The sequence below is a fragment of the Carassius auratus genome, chromosome 8 (genome assembly GCF_003368295.1).
Source record: "Carassius auratus strain Wakin chromosome 8, ASM336829v1, whole genome shotgun sequence".
Taxonomy (NCBI): domain Eukaryota; kingdom Metazoa; phylum Chordata; class Actinopteri; order Cypriniformes; family Cyprinidae; genus Carassius; species Carassius auratus.
This window is the reverse complement of record NC_039250.1, coordinates 22775846-22792447: the sequence shown is the minus strand read 5'-3', so window position 1 is coordinate 22792447 and position 16602 is coordinate 22775846. Positions and strand designations below refer to the sequence as shown.

General features: G+C 35.9%; 2 protein-coding genes across 2 annotated transcripts; one reads left to right on the top strand and one right to left on the bottom strand.

Moving 5' to 3' along the window:
* Positions 1–6205: 6205 nt before the first annotated feature.
* LOC113106783 (5-hydroxytryptamine receptor 1A-alpha-like) lies at positions 6206–8105 on the bottom strand. The gene has a single exon (XM_026268810.1). It carries the CDS (start codon positions 7800–7802, stop codon positions 6594–6596), a length of 1209 nt encoding a protein of 402 aa, XP_026124595.1. The 5' UTR covers positions 7803–8105; the 3' UTR covers positions 6206–6593.
* Positions 8106–9510: 1405 nt separating this feature from the next.
* Positions 9511–15674, top strand: rnf180a (ring finger protein 180a). The gene is made up of 4 exons (XM_026268809.1): positions 9511–10529; positions 12457–12688; positions 14769–14894; positions 15020–15674. Exons 1-4 carry the CDS (start codon positions 9900–9902, stop codon positions 15220–15222), a joined length of 1191 nt encoding a protein of 396 aa, XP_026124594.1. The 5' UTR covers positions 9511–9899; the 3' UTR covers positions 15223–15674.
* Positions 15675–16602: the final 928 nt, after the last annotated feature.

The window sequence follows — 16602 nt, the reverse complement described above, 5'->3', positions numbered from 1 at the left end:
TGTGATAGTAAAGCTGAATTGTCAGCAGTCATTACTCCAGTCTTCAGTGTCACATGATCCTATTATAATTATCAGGTCAAGAACCAATTAATATATATATTTTTTTTTTTTATCATTGTTGAAGACAGCTTCCCTGTAGAATTTGAATACAGCATGTAATATTTATACTTGTCCAGTATTTTGTTGAATAGGAAGTTCAAATTAACAGTACTGATTTGAAAAATTATCAATGTCTTCATTGTCACTTAGGATCAATGTAATGCATCCTTACTGAATAAAAACTAAGGATAAAAAAAGTAAAAAAAATAAATTAAAAAAAACAGCTAATAACTACAAACTTTTGTTTATAGTTTATATTTTATATGTTTATTTTATAGTAGTTTACATTATATTTATTAGAAATATATATATATATATATATATATATATATATATATATATATATATATATAGCTAATAGATGCTAGGTGTATAAAAATAACTTGCATCAGCAAGCAATTATTTTGTCTGAAAATTATATTTTTGACCTTTGTCACAGGTGAAATATTCAGCTGATTTGTTTCCTTGCATATACAGTGAGTAACAGACAGCATCATATTGCTTGTTCCCTTTTTCTCTCAAATTGATGTTTTAGGGGTTATGCAGTAATGAAAATTGGGTTTGTGCATGAGAACAGGTTGTGTTAGGTAAAATGACAAATTTCAGTGGGTGATCACTGATGAAATGAGCAGCACTGTTCCCTTCCTGCCAGAACCCTACACAACATATGTCTTGAATGAAAATGTGTTACTTAATTTTGTGTTGCATTAAAAAAAAAAATATTTAGCATGCTAATGTTGGCAACGCTTTCATTTCATGTCCTTCCCCACTCCAACTGAGTCAAGTTGAGCCAGAGAGATCTTGCTCTCACTGTGTCACTGTAAGGAACTGTTGGTACTCATTGTACCCTTGCAAAAAACTTTTGAGTGTTAACAAGAGAACTACGTTGCCTGCTTTCCCGGAATGCTTCAATAATGCTGCCAATTTCCTTCATTCTCCACAAGCGTAAATGTACTTTGCAGTACATCAAACATTGTTTACTCTTAACATTTGATTTGCATCCTGCTGTTGCGCTCTGCTCCGCGGACACGGAGTGGAAATTTAATGCAAATGAGGAGAATCTTCAGACTAATTTGTTTGAAGCCTGTCTGTCCTGCATGCTTCTATTGTGCTGCTGAAGGGCTTTGATGTCATCAGGTAATTGCTCCCTTGGAACTGCAGAGGTTCGGCGTTTGAGCATCTCCATGGTGACCAGCACAGCTCTCAGCACTGCCTCCAAGTATCCAAATAGCTGGGTATTATTTCTTATGAATGGGGGGAAAGAATACAGCTTATGCCACAGACATTTCTGAGCACCACGAGGGGTCTGGTTTAATAAAGTGCGATACTTCTTGCATGTTCAGCGTTGATCTGATGGCAGTGGTTGGAGAACAGCTCTTCGTGATACATATCTGAATGAAGTTTTAGCATTGTACCCTGCATGTGGACAATTTAAATAGATTAGCATGCCATTAAAGCTAATCTGCTAGCTAACAAAGTCAACATGATACAGGAAGTTGTGATATTATTTTTCAGTAGACTCTGAGAATTGCAGTTTATTCATTATTTTTATGAATATAAGTAATAAAATTGACTATGCTATGAAAATAATATATAAATCCAAGACTAAAAGCAAATTGTCTATTTAACATTTATGAAGAATATCAAATATATTTAAAAAAATCATAATGTATTTTATTAATTGTTTTCCAAATTCTTTTTGATAGAATTCTAAATTATAATTATATAGTTATAAATTACGATAGAACTTATAAGATGTTGACATTTTTTTATAATTTTATAAACATCTATATAATTATAAATGTTAAAAAAAGAATAAAATAACAAATTTATGAAGACATTGTTTATTATAACATTTCTTTTCATATATATATATATATATATATATATATATATATATATATATATATATATATATATATATATATATATATATATATATATATATATATATATATAATTTGAACAAATATATTTTATAAATGTTTTATAAACTAATGCATTGTTAAGTATATTACTGTCAGCAAACTGGCCAGAAACACAGGTAAGTTCTCAAAACAACAGATTTATTGATGAAAGGGCAGCAAGATGAAATTTAAGGAGGAGTCATTTAAGGGAGGAAAGGAATTCAAGTCTCTTAGCCGAAGGTAAGAAGACTGTCTTATTTAGGTGATCCAGTGGAGCATCTCGGGATAAGTAAACACATCTGGTGCACCAGGGCTGTTGACTGTGATGGTGACTGAGATGGCGACTCCCTGACAATTACACATTCAAAACATGTACCTGGCTGTATATCACTAATAGCTGTTTTTGATCTTGAAAAAATTAAATGCAATTACTAAATATTATGATTAAATGTGTCATAAAATATATGCAGACAAAGGACACGGTGGGATCTCTGTCTCTGAGCAAACCACTGGGGAATGCACTTAGGGAAAGTTGGCTGGAATGTGCTACAGGTCAATAGCAGGGAGACCTTCAGCTGAATCGTAAATGGCTGGGTCAAATGTGTGTAAGAAAGCTAATGGAATTACTCATTTAATGGAGCTGGTAGTAGAGCAGGCGAGCAGTGCAGCCTAACACCATGAAGACAAGGAGAGCAGTGAAGAAAATCTGTCTCATTTTATTAAGAACGGTCTGTATTCAAACATTGTTAAAACTGTGTCAGTACAAACATTTGTTTAAGATAAAAATAAGGAGATCACAACATCACGCTCTGAAGTGAACAAGAGCTCTGCGGCCCCGGAGCCAGACAGAGGGAATCAAAAACGTGACTTCGTTGACGTATGTAGCTGAAGACGTGACTCATAAGCAATCACACAATGAGATTATTGTGCCCCTTGGCTAGGCTAGAAATGCAAAAATGCTATTTTTTGCTGTTGCTAATTTTTCTCTTTTCATTGTGTGCATGCTCAGTTCATTTGAGCTGAAGCACCATATATAGGAGAAAGAGAGGGCAATAAGGAAAATCTACATTTTACTAAAAACATTTATATTCAAATGTAAAACAGCTTTTAGATTACATCAAATGAAATTACTCACTTGTGTGCTTTGTTTTCTCTTCTCCTTTTCTGCTGTATCTATAGGGCTTAAATCAAACGTGTGTGTGTGTGTGTGTGTATACATACATACATACATACACACACATACATATATATATGTGTGTGTGTGTGTGTGTGTGTGTGTCTTGCCTGTGAACAGAAACAGAAATATCTATTTAATCAACTAGCTTGCATTCTGTTTCTTTTTGAATAAATGTTGTCATGATCCCAGCAGAGGACTTTTGATCCCATAAAGCTCTTTGGTTTGACCCTCTCCAAAACTAACACTGAAACAGAAGCTGAGATGAGATAATGACTCACTAAACATGCTTTAGTGTGAACTCATCTTTACATTATGGCCTTTCAACTTCAACATCCTTAAAAGGAGTTTGTTGTCATCCCTTTTGTAAATAAACCCCTCTAAAATTAGCTCACTGAAATCTATAACGCACCATTTGATAAAACATATTGAAAGTGCCATTGGGAGAGATCAATGCATTGTATAATTATCTATTATGTTCGACCCCAAACTTTTACCCTGCTCTAGTCTGAATTATAAAGGAATTAAAAATCCATTCGAGCAGCTGATTTAAATTTTTTTAATCTAGAAAAATGTGTTGATTTTAAATGTCCTTTAATAGGAGTGCTCAACAAGGTCATGTGCTACAATCCAGAGACAAACACTGCGTTTGTTATTATCACAACTTATCATACCGACACAGCTTGTTATACTATTCTCATATGCTTTCAATATATTATTCAGCCGGGGAAAGAACCAACAGAGCTTGTTTAAATATACAAGGAATTGATGATGGATGGGTTATCAATATCTCACTTTTTTGAATGAAAGAAAGAAATGACAAACGTGCAGTTTAATCTCTTCTTAATACTCCAAAGCAAAGGTCAGCTGAGTAACTAACAGCCACATAAAAAAAAATCTAGCTGTCTCTAGAATAAGACGTTCCTCAGAAGATAAGATTGACTTCAGAATGTTCTTTCACAGTCATTTAGCCTCACAAAAAAGTTGCATCAAGGTTAGAATGACCTTGTGAATGTTCCTTGCAAATGTAGCCATTTCGATTTACTCCAGGGCACAAAGGAGAAGAAATACATATTGCGTCTTTCCCCAATAGTGTCCAATCAAGCCAAAGTTAGTGGCTGGCCATTTATAACTTTGACATGAGGGTATGACCACCTTCATGAGAAGTGAAAATGGGTAAAATTAGTTCATGAGTCCTTTATGTGCAAAGGGAGTGAGTCAGCAAAATTTCACTCCTACAGAGGATATTTCAGCAAGTGATTTGTGCTCATTCACAATATCCATTGTCATGTTATCAATGCTGTCAGCTCCTCTGAACGTCCTCGTCACATGGCAGTGTGTCAGTAAAACAGCACACTTACAAATGTAAGGGGTGGGGAAGGCAAATCATAAACAATACATTGAGTATTTTTCATTTATCTTTTCTGACATTTATATTTTGCCAGGGCTCTGTGTGGGCAGAGCCTTAGGATGTTATTTGAATAACATTTCTGCACCATTGCCTCTCCCCAGCACACTGTGCATGTGGCCACTGACTTTATACACTGAAAATGTCACTGGACGTGGAGGAGGTTTAGAATCTATAGGACTAGCTTTAAAGAATTCAACATCTGGAGACCCATGTAAAATATGTTTGGGGTGACATAAGCCAATTCAATTTACCAGAGGAGGTCTGTATGATAGCTGAAGTGTTTTTTTTTTTTTGTTTGTTTTTTTTTTTGCTTTAGATTTTAAAGGAACAGTTCCCCCAAAATGAAAATTTTCATCTGAACAGATTTGGAGAAATTAAGTAGCATTGCATAACTTGCTCACCAATGAATCCTCTGTAATGAATGGGTGCCATCAGAATGAGAGTCCAAACAGATGATAAAACATCACAATAACATCACAACACGACTGTAGTTCAATTAACAATTAACAATATACCAGTCCATAATTCATAATAATGCTTCTTTCAGAGCAAAATCCCATATATTTTGAGCTTTCACATCAAAATCTACCAATATGTTTGTTTAGAACTCTTTTAGACTGTTTTGGCTTGTAAATGGTGCATGTTGTGCTTATATTTCTCTTATAATTCAGATAAAATGACTTTTTACTGAAGCAAGTAATATTATGAATAGATGACTCGTATTTTGGCTGCAAGCAATGGTTTGAAGTTAAAAATGTCTTAACGACTGTATTTGTTTCTTAAACACACATTCGATTTGATTCACAGGACGTTTATTGAGGGATAGGTGTCCTGTGGATTACTGTGATGTTTTTATCAGCTGTTTGGATGCTCATTCTGACAGCACCCATTCAGTTATCCATTGGAGAGCAAGTGATGTAATGCTACATTTCTCCAAATCGCCAAAGATATAAACTCATCTACATTGTGGATAACCTGAGGATGAGTACATTTTCATCTATTTTTTTATTTTTGGGTGAACTATTCTTAGGCATTTTAAAAAAAATGAGAACAAACATAAGGGTTTTAAGTTTTAATCACTTGAACTGGTTTATGGGTTCTAAGTTACTTTTTAATGCAACATGGCAAGGCTGCAGTATTAGAGGAACAAAGGGCCCATGGGTAATGGCCTAGCTGTGCCTGAGGCAAACTGATCATTGCGTACTCTTAGCATCTCTGATTCTAACTGTCACTGACATTTCACACATGCTTTATAATGCATTTTTATCTAAGTGCACATATTTGAATGCTAAATTAAATATTTTTGGCTTACCTAGATGCCAATTGAAAAAGAAAATAATTCTTTCAGCGAGGTTGCATTATATTGTCATACTAACTTGTTATATTTTTGTTCATGACTTTCCTAAATTACACAGTTGAACAGTGTATGGTTAACCACATGATTTTTTTTTTTCCAACCCCATTAAATAGCCCCATCCCACCCCAAATGCAATGATTCAAATTCAGTCCATTTTATTGATCTAGATTTATGTTTTATTTCAAGGTGTTTCCAGTCAGTCCATGTAATATAAGAAAACTGCGGAAAATAAATAAAAAAATGAGAAATGGTTTCACATTACATTTTTCTAAATAAATGATTTGCTGGATCTTGACATCTCTGTGTGCTTACAATCCCACCTCCCTGCTCGATGAAAGGTGGCTTTCATCATATACAGTAAAATAAAAACCTTTTTTTTTAAGGGCTTTATTATTGAATGCACACAGCTGGTCTGAGAGTCCTGGTATTATCTGAATCCATCCAGTTGTATATGCATTTTTTTTTTTTTTTTTTTTTTTTTTTTTTGGAAGCAGATAAACTTCACAGATAAATAAATACACAAGGAAAGAGCTCTACCTCTTCTTGTGCTGTACTGTCCCGCACTGGGTCCTTTCGTATTAATGCCTTTAGAGCAGTTCTTTAACAATCAATATCTGCATATTAGCATCCGTTAAACAGCACCGTTCACTGTCTAATACATTTGCATTTCAAGATCTTCTTGAATGCGTTCTGGAAGTCTTTGTTAAAGTACGCGTATATGATGGGGTTCAAAAGTGAGTTGGAGTATCCGAGCCAGTTAATGACCGCCCTCAACCACTCGGGCATGAAACAGTCTTGACAGAAAGGCAAAACAAGCGCCACAATGAAGAAGGGCAGCCAGCAGAAAATGAACGTGCCCATAATGATTCCCAGAGTCTTAACCGTTTTGCGCTCTCTGGCCAAAGCCACTTTGCGCTTCGCTTCCGTGTTTTTCTCGTTTCTGCTCTCGAAGCACGGCTGAGGGTTGTTGGGCAGGCTCAGGTGGTTTCTGGAGACGGTCTGAACTTCTGTAATCTCGAACGACTCTCCGTCGTCCAAGTGTTTCAGTCCTCCGTTTACGCAGGAGCTCGGCTGCGGCTCCACGCTTCGCCTCCAAGTTTTGTTCACCTCGCCGATCGCTTTCCTCGGGAACAGCGCCGGAGACACGGCCAGGCATTTGTCCGCAATTTTAGCTTTCTCGGTTTTCTTCACAGTTTTCCTAATGCGAAACCTCGCCGCTCGGAATATCCGCCCGTAGAGGACAAGCATGAGGATGAGGGGGATGTAGAAAGCTCCAAAAGTCGAGTAGATGGTGTACCCGTGGTCTTGGCTGATTGTGCACGCGTCGGGATCAGCCCGGTCCTCTGGTTTCCTCCAGCCCAACATGGGAGGAATGGAAATGGAAAATCCTATCAGCCAAGTGAGGCTGATCAAGATAGCCGCTCGTCTCGGGGTCCTTTTATTTACATAGTCTATGGGATCGGTGATGGCCCAGTATCTATCCAAAGCGATTGCGCACAGGTGTAGGATGGAAGAGGTGCAGCACAACACATCTAGGGAAATGAAAATATCACACATCTCCTGTCCCAAAGTCCATTTGTTCAGAACCTGATACAGGGCTGCCATGGGTAGCACTAGAACCGACACCATGAGGTCTGTGACGGCCAGGGAACCGATGAGATAGTTAGCCACATTCTGAAGCGATCTCTCCAAAGCGATGGCAGCGATGACACACGCGTTTCCCAATATGGCAAACAGAATTAACGCGGCCAGGAAAAGTGAGCCGATTATTTGGTAACTCAAAGCAACTTGGCCAGCTGTCGTCGCGTTCCCGCTCCAGTCTTGGCTTTCTGTGGTATTGGTGTAACTCTCCATGGTGAGAGCGGTGACTCAGAGACAGTCCCTCGCACCGGTCACCTCGCTGCTCTGAAGACGCATGGCGGGCTCCGGGCTGAGGAAGTGCCGCACGCTCGAGCTGCTATCATTGGCGCTCAGTGACGAAGTGAATTCATTTATACGAGTCGTGCTAAGTGCGTCAGAGATGGCTGAGAAGAGGTTGGCGCGCGTACTTTGCAGAGCGGCCGTGCAAGCTTTACAGCAGGACAAAGTTGTCCTTTCGTTTTTGCAGAGTTCTAGTACAATATGTTTTGAGATATTCAACAGTTTCTGTTATAAAAGTTGCGCATGCAAATTCAACAACTTGCTCCGTCCGGTAAATGTATTATTATTATTATTATTATTATTATTATTATTATTATTATTATTATTATTATTATTATTACAGTGAAAGACTCTTTCAATTAATTTGATTTTCGTTGCAGATAAAGAAAATCTGCTTGAAATCTGAAACTTGAGACAAATAAATGTGTATAAGATAATTAAGATATAATAAAGATAATCATGACGAAATGATAAAAAATACAGTTCATATAGCTAGATCTGATGAATGAATTACAATAAATAAAAAATGTGAATACAAAAAGTGTCATAGGCTATTATATGAGCATTACACTCTAAAAACTCGTAACCTGCAATTGTTACCTTAAAGAGTTTTGATTAACAAAAAAAATGAGTTTTGCTTGTATTAAAGTACTTAGTTAGATACTTAGGTATACTTTGGTAGCCTATTATCCAAAATAGCTGTTCTTTTTTAGGTTTCCATTTTTTCAGTAACATATAATGACAGTTCAATATTTTGAATATCACAAACCTTTTGAAGATTATTGGATTGATTGTAATACTGTACCCTACAAGGCCTATTACCTTTGTTGCAGAGATGCATCGGGAAAATGAAGTTTCAGCACCGCGGACAGTTCCATGAGTTCCCCAGAACGGAAATCTGCTGCCATCTGGTGAGAACATGGCAAAAAGATGAAAGAACATAACGAGAACGGATTGTGGAACGAGACCCCTCTTCCCAACGATTCAGACCACTCTTAACTTCATGCAGCATAGACTTTGCTTCCCCAACATCATTTAATACGGATTTTTGTAATTGTTATTTTTTTTTACTACGGCTATCGCAAAGCTATCAACATGCATAATTAATAATGGAAAAATTGCGACAACGAGCTTACGTAACCTTATGTAATGGCATTCGACTTGTAGGTGGCTTTGAAAACGTGCCAAGTTGTGAGAGGTGTGCGAAACAAAAAACTGAGAAAAAAAAAATAACGAATAAAAAAAAACGTTTGCAGAGGACCATTAAAGACACATCACTAATTTACTCTTTATGCCATTTACTCTGGAGAACATAAGCTAAAACAGATGTTTGCCGCATTAAAAAAAAAAAAAAAAATATATATATATATATATATATATATATATATATATATATATATTATATTTATAATTAAAAAATATATTATTATTTTTTTATAAACTTATTAATTTGCTTTGCTTGCCATTAAGAGTTCAGATATCTTTCACTTTTTTTACATTTATCTTTTATCCGTTTCCATAAATTATAATTGTTTAACTAAAATAATTGTTTAAAACTTGGCCTTATAACCTAATGACTGTACAGAAAGAGAAAAAGAAAAAGAAAAAGAAAAATGAAGCACCAAGTAGAAGCCACACATGCAAACTGTATAAAATGACCACAGATTTTGTTTCAGTCAGCGTGACTGTCATATTCCCATATGCTGCCAATTGTTCAGACAGAAAAAGAGCTGACGGTGTCTGCTGAAAAAGGATGGTCTAGTTATTTCACCTAATTTTGCCACCCTTATAACACAATGCATGCATTGTGGGTTGTTTGAATTCTATAGGCCCCCAGAGACAATCGGGTCGCTGAACTGCCACTATTTAGGGGGCTTTACCTTTGTCAACAGTGCAAAATACCTCAGGGGGCCAGTATGTTCCTGCTCACCTCTTCAACAATGAATTCAAATGTTTCCTGGTCTGCTGTAGAGTTGGGCACAGTGGGGTGGGGGGGGTGTTTCAGTTCAACAGTGAGTTATCCGATCTGAGATGGACTCACATGGAGAAGAGGACCTTGGGCGCACGGCGGAGGCCTTGTGTTTGGAGATCAGGCCTCTGCAGAGGGACAGACTTGGAACCAGACTAGCCCACAGGAAGACTTTCAGTCTGGACTACACAAATGCCCACCAGGTAGTTCATTACAGGGGGCAAAACTCCCCACGAGGATACTCTGATCTGCACTTTCCAGACTGTGATCTCCAGGCAGGGCATATGCTGAGGTCCACAGCCAGACAACAGGCCTCCACATCCCCATGCCATAGGACAAGCCCTCCTCCCTATGGCAGGACTGTGATGCTTTCGAGGAGGTCTGATCTAGATCCTGTTATGTCGGATATTATTAGAGGCTCACGCATCTCTCGTGAGGATCAGGAAGCAGGCAGCTCCTTCAACCGCAGAGCTCCTCTGATGTCTCTCAGCAGCTCTGAGGAGGAACAGGAGGCTGGAGAACAGGCTGGCAGAGCTCCAGCAGGGCTCAGCGTGACTTCATCCCTGCTAACACCCACTCCCACTGGGGAACGCAGGCTGGGTAAGAGAGAGAGGAAGCAACTGAAGAGCCTGAGGAGGAGACAGAGGAGGAGAGAGCTCTGCAAACAGAGCCAGCAGCAGGAGAACGTGCAGGTGAAACAGAAACGCAATCAAGCATGAGTTTACAAATGAGTTTACATTTTAGACATGATGTATGAGCTGTAATAGGACTAAAGCTTTTCTGTCAGAATATTAGCCCTTTTCAGCTGCTTTTCTAGAGAAGTGAACACTGGCGGCAAATGAAGATAAGAAAAACTTATTTGCAATTTTAAAGTCTCTATCAAATGTGATACAAATGAGTCAAACAATGAAACAAAATAAAGACCATAGTCATTGAATCAGTAATGCTTTCTGTTAAATTAGAGCCTAAGATTTAATTATTATTAAAAAAAACTTTGTCTGTTTAATAAATACAATTTATTCAATTGATTTATCATCAGCTTTTCAAGTGCTGATGGAAAAAAATAATCATTAAATAAATAATAATGTAAATATATATATATATATATATATATATATGTGTGTGTGTGTGTGTGTGTGTGTGTGTGTGTGTGTGTGTGTGTGTGTGTGTGTGTAATATTGTATTTCATTAGTTTATGTTGATGCCACATGTGTATTGTCTATATTTACTACATATTTCCTAAAATCTTACATATTATATATATATATATATATATATATATATATATATATATATATATATATATATATATATATATATATATATATATATATATATATATAAGTTATAAATGTTTATTGACTTGGTTAAAATATAATCAGGGGACTACAGTATTACTGTTATGATATATAAAACCTAAAACAAGACAAAGCATTTATCACCCAGAAAAAGGCACCAAACTAGTAAAAGTCAAAGAGCAGAAATTATAATAATAATAATATATTACTTTTATGATTTTGTTCCTTTGTTTTGTCTTGTTTCTAAAGACTGATTGATTTCTACATTGTAACAGACTATTGTTCTTCAAATATTTGTTTTTTCAAATTATTCTTTATTTTGTGATAATGGTCAACTGGCTGTACATCATTTCTTACATATATTCCTATATTCATATGTTATTTATTACTTCCTTTTTTCTTTAGCACATTATAAAGCAGAATGATCACCCACAGATAATTCAGAATTGATCATTTTCCAGCAGAGGGCATCTTTCAACAATCAACAGATTCTGCATTAGTGGTTCTGAATATACTGCAATAAACTCATGAGCATTAATGCTCACTCTATCAATGATGTACAATTTCAGTTAAAGCCAAATTAAAGATTTAAAATGATTGTAAAAATTCAAATTAATTCTCTCCACAATGATTTTGATTATCCTTTAATGCAACAACACCCCAAAGTGTCTCCTATGAAATCAAAACCCACAGAAGACAGCTCTCAGAAAGTGCTAGTCCTTTAATACCTGGTTTTGGTCTGATTATTAGTATTCAAATGCAGTAACATATTTTCCTCATTCATTTGTCATTGTCCACAGTCTAGAAGTGGGGTGGGTTTTGATTTGGCAGACAAAGGACCCTTACATTATCCATTTATATAAAAATGTTTGACTTTGCTTTATGCCCTAACAGGTTCAGTGTGAGATGTTGAGGTTAGGATTCTGGCGTCCACAGGAAGCGTTTCTGGGTTGTCAAGTGGGATGTGCAGGATTTTATGAGATGTGTATTTGGTGATAAAGACACACCTAGGGAACAAGGGGCATAGGCTCTGGAGGTCCCCATGGGTGGGAGAGCTGTGATTATGCAGACAGGCCCTGTGCACCAGAGGAGTCATGTGTGTGACACAACACCTCTGGGTGCTGCCTGGGACACAATCCAAAACAGGACAGTTCAGGGAATCTTACCGTGTGTTTGACAGTCCAACAAGTCAAAACACTGTTTATGCGAGCCATCAGCATAACACTGCAAGCGATTCTCCCTAGTAAAGGTGAAGCTCAGCAGATTGTTGAGTTTAATAGCAGCTCTGAGTCATCTCTTTTGCTCTCTCACTCTGCTGAAGAGCTCTACAGGGAACCCATCTAGCAGTAGTGAGGACGAGGAGCTGCCCGGCCGGGATCGTGAAGGCTATATCTGTGCTGTGTGTCTGGATGTCTACTTCAGTCCCTACATGTGCCATCCCTGCAGCCACGTCTTCTGTGAGCCTTGTCTGCGGACACTGGCCAAGAACTGCCCCACCAACACACCCTGTCCATTGTGCAGAACCACCATAACACACGTCTTCTTCCAGAAAGGTTTGTTTCAGAAGAAAGCCATATTACAGTTTCTGTTATCTTTTTGCAAATATAATAGTAGTAGTAGTAGTAGTAATAATAATAATAATAATAATAATAATAATGTAATTTTCAGGAATCTCTTTGGGAATTTCACAAAAACAGCTAACATAATTTGTCAAAGAAGTCACCCAAGAGTTATGAATAAAATCCTGAAATAAAATAAAATTAAATAAAATTAAATTAGGCTCACACACAACTTTAGCTAATGAAAAATAATAATAAAAATAGCTAGCTAACAGAAATTGTTTTTCTAATTTATTATTATTATTATTATTTTTATTATTATTGTTATTATTATTATTATTATTATTGTGATTTTTCAAATATGTCGCAAAAAAAAACGGATGCTAATAATATTTTTTATCATTATTTATTGTTGTGATTTGTATTTTTATTTTTGTAATCTTATTTGGAAATTTGTCAAAAACACCTAATAATAATTACATTATTATTATTTTTAAATATTACTGTTATTATTTAAAATAATAATACTTTTTTTCTCCAAAGCTCAAAGGAACTCCATAAATATGAAAACAAAAAATGTTTAACAGAGCGTATACATAAAAGGTTAGCAAGGAAAGAAGCAATGCATAATACGAAAGAACATCAAAAAAGAGAGAGTAGCAAAATAAAACAAAAGAGCACAACAGATCTTCTCACTTTGTAGTCCTAAAACCCTGAAGACAATTAGGATTAACAAGCAATCGATTTCTTCAGGAATTTCCAATGGGTTTAGATTGCAGTTTAGATTTGTTAGTAAAACGAGGTCTGTGGCTCACATTACTTCAAAAGATTTTCACATAATTTCCAGCAACATAAAATACACACAGTCATACCTCAGCCTGAATTTTTCAACCTTTATGTGCTTTATAAACATAAGTGGCTAACAGGTTTCTACATAACAAATAGGAGAGGCTCAGTAGAAAGAAAACCCATTAGAAATTCCCAAGGGAACACATGTAGCATTAGCCTTCTGGGTTGGCCTTCAAACAGTTCTGTAAGACAAAGATTAGCAGTGAGGAGAGAAGAAGCACTGTGAGAATAGAGCTTAAGCTCAGATCTGAGGGAGAAAGTTCATGACAGTGAATAATCTACTAACTGAAATAGACTTGAATTAAAGATCCTGAAAGAGATGGCATGTAAGGATAGAGGAGCTCAGAAAGATGGGTCACAGAACGTCAAAAGAAGAATTTGTACCTTAAACTATATATTTATTAACTGCTATTTGAATATACTGCTATTTGAATAGTCTGCTAATAGTTTTGCAGAGTATTGCAAAGAAAAGAACATTGCAATAATCAAGAAATGCAGTGATAATGCTTGGACAAAAGCATTTCTATGGCTAAGGATGTGGCAAAGAGATATGTTATGAAGATATTAAAAGCCAATTCTAATAATGGAACTAATGTAGGTTTCGAATGTAACATCCTTCCCTTACATTATGGACCATTTTAGTGGGATTGAGCACAAGAGTGAGCGCCTACATTTATCAGACACTTTGGTTCTGGAAGTACTTTTACCATTTATTCTGTCCATAGGGATTTCAAAACATTTTTACAAGCTCTGAGATAGAATTATTTTCTTTTCTTTTCTTTTCTTTTCTTTTCATGTACACTGTAATGTATGTAGTTATATTGTGCATATATTAAGTTTTAAAAGAAAAATTTAGTCTTTCAACTTCAAAGATTTGTTTAATGCATTGTGTCTTAATTATTTGTGAAATTTACTACCAATTTTAAAATTTTAAATTTTCAAAACGTTCATAGAGAATTGTTAAAATCTGTTTTCTAAATGAAAAAAATGAATGAGATGAAAATGAATTAATTTTAGTTGCACTGGTTTTTCAGAGTGGTTGAGTAGAAATGTTGATCTTACATTGATTTCAAACACCAAAAATGAAATGAAATATGACCTGAGAAACAAGCTGTATAAGATATGATAAATCCATTTCAAACGAGTCTGGGCTTTCTGGAAGTGATCCACATGAGCACACTAATGATTCACAGACAAATAAATTCACACATCCCACTCTTCACAGAACTGAACCAAACAGCCCGTACATTCTTCCCAAAGGAATACCTGTCTCGGAAGCAGAATTTCCAGAAAGCGGGCTGTGCAAAATGGCCTCTTCCAAGCTGCCGTAAACTATTTCGAATTTTTGGAGGTAAAACTATTTTTACATCTGTTCCAATTCTTTCCCCTTCAGATTCAGTTGTAATTCTTCATATGGTAGTAATGCTCACTGTTCTTTGTCTTGCTCTTTTTTCTCTCCCACTCTCTCTTTCTTAGGCTTTCGAAGGCAGGCAAATCCAATCGGCAGACGGCAGTTCCCTCACGGGGGCTACCGGCTTGATGCCTTCAACTTTGAGGATGATTCGCATGGCTGGCGATTTGACATGGACATGGTGATCATCTATATATACTCCGTCAACTGGGTCATTGGCTTCATTATCTTCTGCTTCTTCTGCTATTTCTTCTTCCTCTCTTTTTAAAGAGAAAGCACAGGGAAACTGTCTGCGGTGTTTCAGATCTTTAGGAAAATACCAAAGTCGTCAAGAAGAGAATCTCCTTGCACTGCAGCTGTTTCTGAACTATGTGTTAGAAACACCAACCAGTCACAGAGACAAATGAATTCATACAGCTAAAACTCAAGAGTGTGATGGTTCATTTACTGTAAAGATGAATCATGAATTTTGAGTTTGTGGTTTGCCTGATATCTGTTTGCTTTTAAACAGAATTTTGGCTGACTGCGTGCATGGAGAAGCTTTGCATGGATAATCACAAGTGGACTATTCATTTCACTACAAGTTGTATTCACATGCTGTATTTTCATGTGAATAAACTTGTAAAAGGTCTTCTCTAGAGGTTTGTAAACTATCCATAACTATGGGTCAGCTTCTAAACTATTCATAAAATATGCAGAGAATAATAACAGTTCATTAGTTTTTAACGTTTTCTGCTTGCTTTTCCAGAATTTGTAAATTTGCCATAAAGTTTCTTTGTCTGGTCTTAATACCTAATACTCAGTTTGTTGTCTTAGATAGGCTTTTGCAACACAATTTATATTCTCTCTCTCTCTCAGCATATGATGAGGAAACAATTATTTGTTCCATAAAGTTCCATAAAATTTCACCGAAGATATCAAGGACATCAATTTATTGTTTCTTGGTCATAGATTGTTTCTGATTATGAAAATTATTGATGTTATTATTTTATATTTTATATATAGATTTTATTCTCAAGTATTAATTTAACTTTTTTCTTTAAAAAACATGAAGCAGCAATAAAAATCTTTCAGCTGTCTGAATCTTTTCCTGCACTTGAATAAATATTTCATGTTGAAAGCATGAAGTATCGTCCTTTGGAAACTCATCCAGTCCATGCTGTTAACACAAGCTGTCTTGTTCAACAACATGTTCTAAATGGGATGTCAAGACACTCCACATCAATTCTACATTATGTATCTCATGCACACACACACACACACAGTATCTCAAATGCAGTGGTTTCCAGTGATTTGGCAGAGTACAGCAAAGCAGGCTGCCATTAGCAACTCATCCAATATTAAGTCTAATTTTGCCACTTGCTTTCTGTACAATTAGGATTTGGTACAATAAACAGTATGAGTAAACCACAAATACAACATTTCCTAATAACCAGCCTAAAGATACTTTACTTTTATGAATATTTAATAAGATTAATTTGAAATGGCTTACACTGGAACTGTTTTATTGAACACACACACAAACACTCATTATCTATTTTTTACTGTATTTTTTTATTTATTTAGATACCTGCTGAAAAACTTTTTAAACCAATCTAAGATGATTTGTCTTCCAGCCTCTTCCAATATATCTGTGTGTTTGGTTTAA

Coding starts and splice junctions, on each gene's coding strand:
- LOC113106783 (XM_026268810.1), bottom strand. CDS start 7,802: ATGGAGAGTTACACCAATACCACAGAAAGCCAAGACTGGAGCGGGAAC.
- rnf180a (XM_026268809.1), top strand. CDS start 9,900: ATGGACTCACATGGAGAAGAGGACCTTGGGCGCACGGCGGAGGCCTTG. Junction 12,689..14,768: donor ACACGTCTTCTTCCAGAAAG/GTTTGTTTCAGA, acceptor CACTCTTCACAG/AACTGAACCAAACAGCCCGT. Junction 14,895..15,019: donor ACTATTTCGAATTTTTGGAG/GTAAAACTATTT, acceptor TCTCTTTCTTAG/GCTTTCGAAGGCAGGCAAAT.